At 43.0% G+C, this 14,579-nt stretch overlaps 1 protein-coding gene across 2 annotated transcripts in view; it reads left to right on the plus strand.

Moving 5' to 3' along the window:
* Nucleotides 1-14,233, plus strand: part of Snrpd3 (small nuclear ribonucleoprotein D3 polypeptide) — a 16,748-nt gene extending 2,515 nt beyond the window's left edge. For both annotated transcript variants that reach the window (XM_055598956.1, XM_055598955.1), the window contains exons 3-4: nucleotides 10,757-10,949; nucleotides 14,007-14,233. In XM_055598956.1, coding sequence (XP_055454931.1) covers nucleotides 10,757-10,949; nucleotides 14,007-14,068 — 255 coding nt within the window. In that variant the 3' untranslated portion in view covers nucleotides 14,069-14,233. The remainder of the gene's footprint in view (nucleotides 1-10,756; nucleotides 10,950-14,006) is intronic.
* Nucleotides 14,234-14,579: the final 346 nt, after the last annotated feature.

The raw sequence follows: 14,579 nt of genomic DNA on the forward strand, positions 1-14,579 counted from the left end.
ATGAAGATGGAGATGTTTTGGACGCTCTGTGCTGTAAATGCTAAGACAGAGTTAAATACACAGATTGGGGAAATAGCAGTGAAGGGTAACAGAGAGCAGGAGTACATATATAATTAGTTACCTTTCGTGTTGCTGTGATCCAATTCCTGACAAACATCTTATGAAAGGAGGGGGTTGTTGTGGTTCACAGTGTGAGGATACAGTCTGTCAAAGGAAGTCATGGTGGCCAGAATTTGGGGAGGCTGCTAATTACATTGAATCTGCAGTTGAGAAGCAGAGATGAGTGCCTGGGACAAACAAGCATATCAAGTTGGGTCTCCTCACCTCAACCTAATTAGATAATACCACAAGGCATGCTTGTCCTTTCAGTAATTTTAAATCCACTCATGGCAGGTGAGTTTTCAGTCTAGGGAAAGAAAGGCAAGTTGAGCAAAAAGAGCCTTCAGACTACACCGTAATACTGAGGAAGTTTCATCCAAGTAAGAGGAGTAACAGGAGGCAGGAATGTTTCTGCTGTGATCAGTCACTGGCCGCCTGTGGGGAGGACTGCCACAGAGTGAGTGCCACAAAGTGGCAGCTGGAGGCTGTCAGCTCTATACACTCCTCCCGGCCTGTTGTCTCCTGAAAGGGTGAATGTAATATCCCAAGACTGCTACTCATATTTTGGAGTTGTCACAGAGATGACTTACACAAGCAGCGGCCAGCTCAGTGCTTTGCTGTTAGAAGGTTTTAACTGTCAGAATATATGGTGTTTGTTGCTATAGTCCAAGTGAGAAAACTAAAGGTTGGAAAGGTAAAGGACGGTATTTAGGGTCACACCTGTGGGTAGGGTGCCCTGACTGTTGCAAAGGGTTTGTGTTGGTAACTTTTCTGTGGCTGTGATAATTACTATTAGAAAGAGTTTATTTTGGCTTACAGTTCCAGAGGGATCAGTGCATCATGGCAAGGAGACATGGTAACAAGCAGGAAGCTAAGAGTTTACATTTTCAATAGAAAGCATGAAGCAAAGAAAGTAAACTGGAAGTGTTGGAGGGTGTTAATCCCAAAGCCTACTCCCAGTGACAGTCTTCCTTAGGCAAGGCTGTATCCGCCTAACTCCACCCACCAAACAAACAAATCACCACCAACTGGGGCCAAGTGTTCAAATGCCTGCAGTGATGGAGGATACTTTTCATTTAAACTGTTACAGTTGTGCTGGTTAGTTTTTGCTGTTGTTGTTTTTGTCAGTTTGACACAAGCTAGAGTTGTCTTGGAAAAGGGAACCTCAATTGTGAAAATGCCTCCATCAGATTATCCTATAGGCAAAACTATGGAACATTTTTCTGATTAGTGATTGATATGGAAGGGCCCAGCTGTGCCATTCCTAGACAGTTGTTTCTGGAAGGTATAAGAAAGGTAGCTAAAGGCTGAGCATGTTGGTGCAGTGTCTTTAATCCCAGCACCGGGGAGGCAAAGACAGGACGACCAGGCCTACATAGAGACACTTAGCTCAACCAAACCAGGCCTGGTGGCACATGCCTTTAATCCCAACACTTGGGAGGCAAAGGCAAGAGGATCTCTTAAGTTTGGGGTGAGCCTGGTCTATATAAGGAAGTTCCAGGACAGCCAGGGCTGTTAGATAGAGAAACCCTGTCTCAAAAAATCAAAACAAAACAAAAAAAAGTGTGTGTGTGCGTGTGTATGAGTTAAGTGAAATGTAGCTGAGCATGAGCCCAGAGGGCAAGTCAGTAAGTAAGCAGCATTCCTCTATGATCTCTACTTCAGTTCCTGCCAACTTGAGGCCCTGGTGTGGCCTGTAATTGGGATGTGTATGCCAAATGCCCCCCCCCCCCCATGTTACTTTTAGCTGGGATGTTATTACAGCAATAGAAAGCAAACTAAAACAAGATTTAGTTTTCTGCTGGATGGTGTATGCATGTGCTCTCTTTCTTCTCTGCTGGGGATAGAACCCAGTACCTCAGGCATAATAGGTTAAACTGTGCCATTGGCCGATTTGGGATTGCTTTTGAGACAAGATCTCTGAAGAGTCCCCGCTGGTCTTTAACACTTGATCCACCTGCCTTGTCGTCAGTTTCAGGCAGGTGCTACCCGACCCAGCTGTCAGGCTTTCTGAAGTTGTGTCCTGCTTAGTTTGCTTCTGAAGGAAGGTTGTGGGAGATGTAGCTGATTGGCGCTGTGAAGATCTGACCTTTAGTATGCCTTTGTGAAGTGACCTGTTCACACATCCAGTCCTTTTGCAGCATCTTTATTTTGGGGCATTTAGTGAGGAGAATGAAAGGTTTCAGATAGTGACTGTTAGTGTTATTGTGCTGCTTTATTTAAACTTGCTGAGGTTTAAGGGCTTCAGACAGCCCAATTGTATGTGATTTTATCTGGCTAGATGATTGTGATCTTCTCAGAAGTGCAGCCCACATGCTATGAAGCACACAGATCTTGGTGTTACCATGTTGCAACTTGGAAAGTAGTGTATGTCTTGTTTTTGAACTTTGTGTCTCCTTTGCCCTCTCTTCCTCCTAAACTCAGCAATAAACTAACAGGTCAGTGTTCATTTTGATTTACTTACAGAGTCTGTAAACATGATCACACTCTGAAGTATTGGGAATTAGGACTTCATTATTTGCTAATTTCTGCAGGGACACAATGTAGCCCATAATATTGCCCATATCAAGATAGTAAGGCTTTATCAGGTTGACCAGACCTAAGCACATTGCACAAAGATCAATAGGCTGTATAGAGCACAGTCCATCAGCATGTGAGCAAGCGCTCATGTGTCTCTGGGACTGGGATGGCTCCTGCAGGCTGTCTCCTTCCTGGCCCTACCTAGTCCTTTAGAAATGAGGGCACCCTCCCAAACACCTTCCCTGTGGAACATTTTCTTTGTAAACTTGGGGCAGAGTGAGGCATGGTAGTACATGGGTATAGTCTGAGCACTTGGGGAAACTGAGGCGGAAGAATCATCACCACAAATTGAAGGCAAGCCTGGACTTTGTGATATTAACACATGGCAAAGATTTGGGAGCATGGGAGGATTCTGTTACAACCATTGCTTTCCCTGTTTGTGTTGACATAGACTTCTTTACCTGTGTTACCTGTGTGTTTTAATTAGAGATGGCTTAGAAAGTTTATGCAGTAGGATATTCTTTTTGAAGTGCCAGTAATAGAATTTCCAAGTACTCTCTACTCGGCTGTGCCCCTATTCCATTTTGTGGTAGCTTCAAAGTAGGAAATGGTCATGGTGCCAGTAAACTTGATTAGAAAGCCAGGTAACTAGTAGACTATTAACCTGGATTCCCATGCATCTATTAAAGGTGCATTCAGGTGTGAGGCCAGGCAGAAGGAAATTATTTGAGGTACATGAGAATCAGATTTCTCTGGCATTCAGATACAGGAGATCCTATTAAATGGTGTTCTTAGGTGCTGGAGAGATGGCTTAGAGGTTGGGGGCACTGACTGCTCTTTAAGAAGCCCTAGGTGCAATTGTCAATGCCTACATGGCAGCTCATGGCCACCTATGACTCCAGGGGATCTGGTGTCCTCTTCTGTCTCCTGAGGCCACCTGCACACTTGTGGTGCACATCCATATGCACTTGTATTAAATAAGTGTGTAAATATGTCTTTCTTTTTTAATGGTGGTGTTACCAACATTACTGTAATATCTGCTGCCTTTTAGGGTCCCAAGAGCCTTGGCACTTGCTAAGAAAGTATTAGTCCACTGAGCCACATACCTAGATCTTGGTTGTTTTAACATTGCTTGTTGTCGCATATTTGTGTCATTGCTTTCAAACATGGCTGCTTCCTTCCACAAAATAACTTCACCTTCATTGTTTGGGATTAAAGGCTTGTACTACCATGCCTGAACCTAAGCTTTTCTTTACTTGAAACTTGCTCTATACCAGACTGTCCTTGAACTCTGCTTGCCTCTGTCCCCTGGGTTAAAGGTGTGTTTGTATTCCAGCCAGATCACACAGACCTAGAAGGTCTTTGGATGTAATCTCTTGCCAGAGTAGTGATGTTCTGAATTAAAATCCCTCTGCACAAACCTATTTAAAGATGAAAAATGCATTGACTCCTATTTCTACCTCCCAGAGGTTTTGTGATTACAAGTGTGTACTATCATGACTCGATTTATACTTTTTACTGTATGTTGCATTCTTGACCATATTCCAGGATGCTAATACTGGGGACATTGTACAATCTTTTATGAGGGAAGGTTAGTGTATTATCCATATAGTTTTTACACATCAGTATGTCCTTATTGATAATTATGTGATAAATTATTACTTACAGATCACATTAATTCAACTTTGAAAACAAAGTTAGTAATGCTGCTGAAGGGGTCTTGGCTGTGCTGTGCTGCCAATTAGTATGTTCTTTCTGGAAGTGACTTAGTCTGTCAGTAAGTCCTTTGATACAGTCATTCTACATTCAGTTCAGAATGGTAGACACAGCTGTGTTGTTGTGTGACCATTTCTAGACCCAAGCCTGGCTGTGGTGGCACACACCTGTTATCCCAGAGCTGGGGAGGGAGAGGCAGACAGATCTCTAGGAGTTCAAGGCCAGCCAGGGCTAAAACAGAAACCAAAACAAAAACAAACATTGCTAGACCCTGTGGCTGTTAATTTTTTTTTTCAGTGCCAACTTAACACATGAAACTGGGATACTTTTCCAAAATTGACAGAGCAGCTAAAGTTCTAAAAATAAAAATTTATTTGTATTTATTAATAAATATCAGCATGTTATTACAGCAACATATTTTCCAAGTCCTGTAGTGTCTGACCTCATCATGGCTGACTTCATGAGGTACTAGGCATCACACCTAGGGCTTCACTCATGCCTGGCAAGTTCTCTACCAGTCCTTGGTTGAGTAAGCATACTGGTCCTAGCTACTCAGGAGACTGAGGCAGGCGTTTGAGGTCACCTTAGGCGTCATTATTGTAAAAACAATAACTTTTAAAAAAGAAGATGATGAGCATGTGTTTGGTTTATTATCATAATGCCAGTAAATATAATTTAGGAAGAGAGTAATAGGTAGGTCTATTTCATTATATATCAAGAGATAAAATTTGAGCTAGAGAGATGGCTCATAGGTTAAGAGCACTGGCTATTCTTCCCAATGTCCTGAGTTCAGTTCCTAGCAACCACATGGTGGCTCATAGCCATCTGTAATGAGGTCTAGTGTCCTCTTATGGCCTGCTGGCACACATGCAGGCAGAATACTGTATTAATAAGTATTTTTTTTATAGGAGAGATAAAATTCTCAGTAATTTGAGTGGGAGAAAGTGTTAGTGTTAGTGCGTTCTACAGAAGCTAAAATAGTGCTTTGGGAACCAAAAGCAGCACTGTTTGATCTGTCTGCTTGGCTGTGACAAACCTCTCTGTAGATAAATGATCTGTGTGGAGTTGAATGTTATTTTACAAAAATTATAGTCCACAAGAGACTTATCTAGGATTGGGTGACTTAGAAAAAGCAAAACATTGAGGTAACTAATACTAGGAAAGCTTAAAATTTCTCAGTGCAATGTTTTGTTTGGTGGTTTGTTGTTTTTTGTTTTTTTTTTTTTTTAATATTTATGTATTTATCATTTATGCAGTATCCTGGCTGTGTGTGTGTGTACTTGCAGGCCAGAAGAGGGCATCAGATCTTACTATAGATGGTTATGAGCCATCTGTGGTTGCTGGGAATTGAACTCAGGACCTTTGGTAGAAAAACCAGTGTTCTTAACCCCTGAGCCATCTCGCCAGCCCTGGTTTGTTTTTCAGTTTGTTTGGTTGGTTGTTTCAGTTTGTTTTGTTTTTGTTGTTGTTGTTGATTTTTCCCAAAGCAGGGTTTCTGTGTATCCTGTGTATCCCAAAACAGGACTTCTGTCTTGGCTTTATAGACCATGATGGCCTCGACGTCACAGTGATCTGCCTGCCTCTGCCTCCCTGAGTACGGAGATGAAAGGTGTGCACCGCCACACCTGGCTTGCAATGTGGTTTTTAAGATGAGTTTTTCTGTGCAGCCCTCTCTGCCGGGGTCCAGCCCAGTGAGGATAAGGCCTGAAGCAGGTGGGTGCAAGAGCAGATGCAGGGCACCTTTTAGTTTTTTACAAGAGACAGAGAGGAAGCCTTCTCGGTATAGCTTGATCTGCTCCGACAACCTGTGTCTCACAGGCTTTATTTATACACAAAACCGTTTTCCTCAGAGTCTTTAATCATTGATTACATAGCCTTTTAGAATTCTTTTTTTCTAAAATCTTCTTGATTGCATAAGCATATTAAAGTGAAAGAAATCAAGCAAACAACAAATTTCATGAGAACTAAATTTTAACATGATAAAATCAGTTTTCTTTTAACTCGTCTTGTTCCTTAAGATCAGGATCATAAAGCCTATTGGTTACAGAAATGCTAGACAGGATGACTCTGAGTTTGATTTTGTTTAAGTTTGACACAAAGTTAAGAGATCAGATATTATTTCCTACTTCCTGTTATATCAAGCTTCTCTTTCTACAGAAGCCCAACCTCTCAGTCCCTCGTTTAATTCTTCCTTTTCCTCTTCTATTTTTCTTTTATATTTGACATAGGACCACCATCCTTTCCTTCTATTCTTAAAATACTGTGCAGTCTTTCTAGCAGCACACAAACATTACTTAAGCAAAAGCAGCCTGTTCTTTGTTTTTCTACAATATCAGAAAAGTCCTGATTTGACAAGGCTGCTCAGGAAGGCAGGCAGTTCACTGAGCCAAAATGTCCCTCTCTGTGTCTTTGTCGTAAACCCTTGGTTCCATGTGATCCCTATCTTTATTACAGTCCTGTATAGGATAAAAGAACATCAAGATTTCTAGACTGCTTGCTTTACTGCCTCCAGGAAGGTACCAAGGTTTGTCACAGTCAAAATATTTTCCTGTCCATATTAGTTCCATGTTTCTAAAACTGGACATGAAAACCTAATGATTCAGTTATATTTTGTCAACTTCTAGAACTTCCCTAAATTTTTCAGAATCTGGTTTTTCTCAGATTCTGTTTCATGCTTACTGGCATCGCTTATTAATGATCTAAATGTATGTGTCTAAGTAATAGGTTCTATGGAAGAGTCAATTTTCTGCAAAGCTGTTTTTCCCAGAGAACTACCATTGGTTGTATTTTTATTGACACCAGCTTTTGTTACATTATCCCAGCTCTAGCTTTCAGTGAGAAGCCTTTAACAGTAAGGAATATAAATACCAGCAAAAGTTGTGTCCACTAAGGGCAATGAAGTCCAGATGGTCCAAGCACTGGAGCTTTGTCAAACAGCACCTTCAGGACTATTGGCATGGCTACCTGAAACTTGGGGTCATCCTGCCTCAGCCTCCAGTCACTGGGATTGCAGACAAACAGCACCTTGCCCCACTATTTGATTAAATTTCTGTAGATAATATAAGCTACTGAGCTTAAGAAAAACAAATCAGTATTTAGGCTGTATGAACTATTTTCAAGCAAGTGATGTTCTTTGTACTCCTGTAACATTTTTTATGTGTGTGTTTCTTAAGAACAAAGATAGGTCAAATTATTTGGTAGTGTAGTAACATCATCAGAATATCCAGTCTGTGTGTATAAAATTATCCTCAAATATGTGTACATTTTTAGATGTTGGAAGTTCTGGCCATACAGAAGGAAAAAACACCTGAGGCTCAGTGTCTCCTGACACTGTGTATGAGAAAGTTCCCCACATAATAGGAGAGAAATCATTTGTGCATTGTTGATTAGTTGGGTGTTCCTCGTTTAGCTCAGTTCTAATGCTACAAGGAGCAAGCATCACCTATCACTGGTTGAGGTCTTGGTCCTCAAATACTGTCTCCCCGGTTTGTTTTAACCTGTGTGCTGACTGACCAGGTACAAGTCAGTGTTCCTACTGTCTCCTCCTTAGGTTTAATCAGCCTTTGTTTAACCAACTCATAGAATTGAGGGAAATAGAGTTTCAGGTTTATAGCAGAGGGTAGAACTAAGGATACAGATGTGTCAGGCAGGGCCTATGGGCTCAGTTTCCAGCTTCCTCATGACACAGCACCATCCCAGAAATTCTACTTATTCAGCTATCTGGAAGTTCCAGTGTATGTTTTATGGAAACTTAATTGAATAGACAGGACTGAAATATGGACCTCAGACCACTTCTGTGTCCTCTACAGTCATAAGTATGCCTGGAGTTGAGGGGGTGGGTGGAATCCAGGTTTTTCAATTGGGTAAGCCAACTGTAGCTACTTATTTGTGGCAGCAGAGGTGCTGGCATTTGTCCGGGGGCACTGTCGCAAGGACTTAGGAACTGGGAGAATTTCAGGACATGGCAATGGGAAGCCTACAGCTGGTTGGTGGGAAACTAGGGCCCTCTTGCCCTTGAATGTAGAACAGGAACAGTGGTTTGAAATCCTAGAAATCATTCCTGTTGCTCAGGTAAACGGGTACAGCATTAGAGCATTGATAGGTTTTGGCTTTATTTTTCACTGTTGGTGTTCAAGCAGAGACGACCTGGCCATTGAGAAAGCAAAGGAGTGTAAGGCAGCAACACAGAAGACAGAGTCCAGGGTGACTATGTAGCCGAAGATGATCTTTAAGCAAATTAACCCAGTCTTAGAAAGGTGTTTTCTCTCATTTGTGGTTCCTAGATTTTATAGTCACATAAAATCGTGTTATGAATATAGAAAATTAAAGTAGAAGTGAAGTTGTTTAGAAATACAGGGACTAACAGTAGGGAGAAGAGGCAAGAAAGGGGGAATGAGTAATACTCCATTGTATAGATGTACCACAGTTTCTGCATCCATTCTTTAGTTGAGGGGCATCTGGGCTGTTTCCAGCTTCTGGCTATTACAAATAAAGCTGCTACAAACATGGTTGAGCAAATGTCCTTTTTGTGTACTTGAGCCTCTTTTGGGTATATGCCTAGGAGTGGTATGGCTGGATCTTGAGGAAGTGCTATTCCTAGTTGTCTGAGAAAGCGCCAGATTGATTTCCAGAGTGGTTGTATAAGTTTACATTCCCACCAGCAGTGGAGGAGGGTTCCCCTTTCTCCACAACCTCTCCAGCATGTGTTGTCACTTGAGTTTTTGATCTTGGCCATGAAGAAACTGTGGTACATCTATACGATGGAGTATTACTCAGCAATGAAAAATAACGAAATCATGAAATTTGCAGGTAAATGGTGGGACCTGGAAAGGATCATCCTGAGTGAGTTGTCCCAGAAGCAAAAAGACACACATGGTTTATACTCACTCATATAAACATACAACATAGAATAAACTCACTAAAATCTGTACATCTAAACAAACTAAGCAAGAGAGGACCCTAACTAAAATGTTCAATCCCCATCCTGAAAGGCAAAGAGGATGGACATCAGAAAAAAAAACAGGAAACAACCTCGGAACCTGCCACAGAGGGCCTCTGAAAGCCTCTGCCGTGCAGACTGTCAAAGCAGATGCTGAGCCTGGTGGCCAACTGTCGGGCAGAGTGAATGGAATTTTATGTAAGAAGTGGGAAATAGTAAGAACTGGAGAGGACAGGAACTCCACAAGGAGAACAACAGAACAAGAAAATTTGAACACAGGGAACTTCCCAGAGACTCGTACTCCAACCAAGGACTATCTGTGGAGATAACCTAGAACCCTGACAATGGAGCCACTTCTGATGAGAACTGATAGACTAAGATCAGAAAGAAGGAGAGGAGGACCTCCCCTATCAGTGGACTTGGGGAGGGGCATGCATGCAGAAAGGGGGAGGGTGGAACCGGGAGGGCAGGAGGAAGGGGCTTATGGGGGGATACAAAATGAATAAAGTGTAATTAATAAAAGTTAAATAAAAAATTAAAAAAAAAAAGGGGGAATGAGTAGTAGGACATGTACAATGTAAAGTATATACAAGGACAAATTTTTAAAAAGAAAGAAATCTGGAAGCTGGCACATCTCTGCAGTGTAGGCTTCACCCATTCTAGATAAAGTGTAGTCCTCTTCTGCCCAGAGGACAGCAATTAAGCAATTATGGTAAAGGTAGCACCTATTGAAATTGGTGCTACAGGTTTGTGTCACTTTCCTGTTCCCTGTGGGTCTCTTGACTGGATTCATAAAGACTCCTTCCTTTCATCCTACACCTACTCATGTTAGCACGTTTGTCCTCCCAAAATGCTGCCTTAGCCCTGTTAGCCAGTTCTCCATCCATAAACATGAGTGGTTTGCCTGCTCTCTGAAGTGTCCTCAGTACTGTCCTGATGTACTGCTTCAGTCCATGTGTGCTGAAGGTCCTGCTCAAGTCTTCTCTCCTTGTGCAGGCTCTGGAAGCAGGCGCTGTCACAGCCACTTCTCAATCCCTACTTGTCTGCCTTCCTGATGTATACTAAGAGTCAGAACTGTGTCTGGTGCATACATATGACCTTGAAGGTGCCTTTCCAGCTGGAGTACAAGCAGGCCCATGAGGCTGCCGTTTGGACATGAAGTAAGAAAGGCTTTATCCCCGTCCCTCACAGGCTGGCCCAGGAGCCAGTGCAACCTGGAGCTCTGCATCCGAGCTCAGTACTTCCAGCCTATCAGATGTTTGGGAGAGCGGCATACTTATGTCTGACATTTCTATGAAGTGTACAGTCACTGGTGCACACAGGAAGTGCCAGCTGTTGGCTGTGATAGTTCGCCATCTTTGTCTGGTTCTTTTTTATGCTGGTGTTAGGCTTTTGTATTTCTAAACTTAATCTAGTTAGGCTCCTTGGCTTTGTGTGCTCCAGTGCTTTGACCTTACAAATAAGCTAGTGATTTTTTTCCAGATGTCCAATATCACAGTCACCTACAGAGATGGCCGAGTGGCACAGCTGGAACAGGTGTACATTCGTGGCAGCAAGATCCGATTTCTGATATTGCCTGACATGTTGAAAAATGCACCTATGTTAAAGAGCATGAAAAATAAAAACCAAGGCTCAGGAGCCGGCCGAGGAAAAGCTGCTATCCTGAAGGCCCAAGGTAGGTACCCCTCTGGGGCTGGCTTTAGAATTCTACTTACCTTGTTTCTTTTAGGGAAGGCACTATTGTTGCTTGGGGACAGGGGTGAACCTGACTGCATCTCCTTGCTATTCTGTCCTGATCTGCCCGCAAGGCTTTAGGTCCTTGGTAATGGGGGCCTTTCCCTGTTTTCTTTCTTGCCTTACTTGATCCAATCACAGAATTTAGTGTAAAATCCCAAATTTGTCCTTGGCGGGGGTTGTAGGGGTGCAGATTTCTTAGGAAAGGTGTGGTGGCTCACACCTATAATCTTAGCACTCAAGAGCTGAGGCAGAAGGAATACAGTGAGTTGGAGCCAGCCTGAGCTACATAGCAAGACCCTGGAGAGACAAGTAGAGACCCAGTCTTGAGTGATGCAGTCTGTAGTGAAGGTCCTTCCTTTTCAGAAATTCTATCCAAGAGGGCTGGGCAAACTGGGTCTAGTGAGGATATGGATTGATAACCTGAAACAGTGTGCTGGCGTTTCCAGAACTGTGTGTGATTTCCCACCCCACACCCAAGATAAGTTTTTTTCCTGTTCTCTCAAGATAGAAAGGGTAACAACGAACCAAGGAAGCCACTGCACTCACATTGTCTTGATAAGCAAATGAGCTTATTAGGGTTGCCCAGGAGCATGTGTGCCCCTTGCAGATTCATGGGTGACTGTCGGGTGCTAGTTCATGAAGCTGCTTCACTGGACTTCCCCATCAGTTAACCATCCACTTTCTCTGTACTCACCTCCTCCCAAGACTGCAGTGGGGGCTGGATTGGGAGGGTAGGAGGGTGTGTCAGGAGGAATGAGTGAGTGGCTATGATCTGAGGTGAAGGTCTCCTGTGGCTTATCACAGCTGCTCTGATTCATGGTGTAAGCAGCCATGTCCTGTCTGGGAAGTGATGTTCCACAGCAGTAGTGCAGAGACTAAGTGGCGCTTCTAGTGCCCCATGTGTCCAGATAAACTAGAGCCTCGTGTGCCTAGGCTGGCCTCAGGCTCTGTGTACCTGACAACGACCTTGAACTTCTGGTGCTCTTGCCTTCTAGCTCCCAAGGGCTAGTGCCCACATGCCCAGTTTATGAACAAACTCACAAAAGTATCATCAGGCAAGCACTCTACCATCCCAGCCCTTTAGTTAGAGCCATCTTGTTGGTTGGTTGGTTGGTATTGGTTGTACAGGTTTTTTTGTTCTTTTAATTTTTGTTATTTTTTAAAATTGTGTGAATTAGCTTATTTGTGGGGTGGGGGACACAAGTGGAGATCAAAGGCCAACTTTTCAGACCAGTTCTCTCCTTCCACCATGGGGGTCCTCGGGATTGCACATAGGTCGGCAAGATTGGCAGCAACAACATTTACTTGCTGAACCATATTGCCAACCCTTGTTTTACCTTTTCTTTCTGTTTTGTTTTGTTGTTTTATTTTTGTTGTTTTGAGACACAGTTTCTCTATGTAGCCTTGGCTGTCCTGGAATTCACTCCTTAGACCAGGCTGGCCTTGAACTTACAGAGATCTGCCTGCCACTGCCTCCCAAGCGCTGGATCAAAGGTGTGTACCACCATTGCCTGGCTGTTTTATATTTTCTTAAGCTTGACATTAAATCCTACTTTGACACATACAGCAAGTGTAACCATGATGTCCCCCAGTGACTACTTAGCTGCTCTTGGAAGCTAGCCCAATTGTGGTCTGTAACTGCGTCCCTGAAAAGTTCTGCCTCGTTATTAGTTACAGAAGCATAGTCCTAAGCAACTACGTTGTTGTTTGGAAAAGGATTTGATGGTGTAAAAGGCCCTGAGTCCTCCATCATTATATTTAATGTGTGAGGTAACTTCTGTGTTTAAAGATAGAATAGTTTGTAGTTTTTGTTCTTTTGTTTTGTTAAGACTTCTGAAAAGGCTGATAAAATCTTGGGGCCATCGATGGCTTGGTGCTAAAGGTGATTGTTGCACAAGCCTTAGAGAAGTTGTCCTCTAACTTCTATATACACACAATACACATGCTATTAGAGAGAGAAAAAAAAATTTTCCCTTTACCTCTAAGAGGGCTGCACTTGCTGACCCATCTTCACCAGTCAAATTGCTGTGCACTTCAGGCAGTGACCTTGCCCAGACCCACTGACTGCTGCCTGAGCCACCTGTGCCTTTCCCAGCCCCTGGCTCTAGTCCCTATCAGCAAATGCTTACGTTCCCATCAGACTCCTCCCTCGGGACTGCTCCAGGCTCTGAAGGACAGAGAAGAATGAGACTGTTTTGTCAGTCCACAGAATCCTCCATGTGTCCTCTTGAGCCCCTAGCCTCCTAGGTACATTGCATCACAGAGTGGTAGTCATGTGCCTTTTTATGGGTAGTGTTTGCTATTAAGCATTTCTTTCATGCAGAAAGACTCAAAGAATAATAAAATTCCTTATCCAGAATTAACAGATGCTAACACTTAAGTATATGTATTTCAAGAGTTAAAAGTAAGTTGAGGGCCAGAGTGGTGTAGCTCAGTGGGTAAAGAACTTTACCACATAGTATGAGTACCTGAGTTTAGTCCGTGTGTGGTAGTACCTGTTTGTAATCTCAGGACTGACAAGATCAAGATAGATCACTGGGCTTCCTAGCCAGCGAGCCTAGCCTACTTGGCAAGCTCTAGGCCAGTGACAGACCTTGTCTCAAGAAACGAAGTAGTGGATGGTACATGAACAACATTTGAGGCTTTCCTGTGTCCTGTATATGTTCATGTACGCACAAGTACCTGACCCTACCCCTTCCCCCATACAAAGTGAATTGAATGCATCTGTAATGGCCTATTAGTCTCCGTAGCCCAGCCCTGAGAATTTGTCTTTTCTGTGTACTCAGACTGCTGTCAACATAACCTCCCACCCTGACACCAGGTTATCAGTGCCAACTTCCACCCCTCTTCCTCCCCCATCAGCACGTACAAGTAGTGGATCAGGTGTTGGTCCAGGTGGCCTTCCAGGTCCCATTCAGAGCTGATACCCAGGCTTCAGGTAGTGCTTACTGTGACCATCCCTGACCACATTGACCTCTCTCCTTCTTCCTTTCAGTGGCTGCAAGAGGAAGAGGACGTGGAATGGGGCGTGGAAACATCTTCCAGAAGCGGAGATAATTTTCTCTGTTGAAGGGAACTTTGTTCTTTTTGCTCTTAGGTTATGGCAGGGGTTTCTTTTGGGGGGGGTTACATGTGCGTATGTCCTAGGTTTTCTTTTGATATTTCTCTTTGTATCAGAGAAACTTAAGCTAAATAAAATGTGGCTGTTTTGTGGTTTGTGTATGTGAGGGGTTTTTTGTTTTGTTTTCAAGGAAGTAAGAACTGTGTGTTCATTTTGTAGTTTGCTTTGGCAGCAGGTTAGAATCTGACACATTAGAATTTGACTTGTGTTGGGTGAATGCCAGTACTTTTTAAATAGCATTTATTGATAAAGAGTTTGAGTGCTGTTCAGGCCAGTTTCTAGTTGAGCCAAAAAAAAAAAAAAAAAATTAAAAAAAAAGCTTAACTTAGAGAAGCTCTAGGAACTGTGTTATCTTTACATGTGCACATAATATGGCACTTTGCTCAGGTAACCTTTGTGGCGCACCATCAATCAGCTCAGCTCAGGTAACACTGGGTAACCCGGGCA

This window comes from Psammomys obesus, unplaced genomic scaffold (assembly GCF_907164565.1).
Source record: "Psammomys obesus unplaced genomic scaffold, mPsaObe1.curated_primary_1811, whole genome shotgun sequence".
In the NCBI taxonomy this organism is placed as follows: Eukaryota; Metazoa; Chordata; class Mammalia; order Rodentia; family Muridae; genus Psammomys; species Psammomys obesus.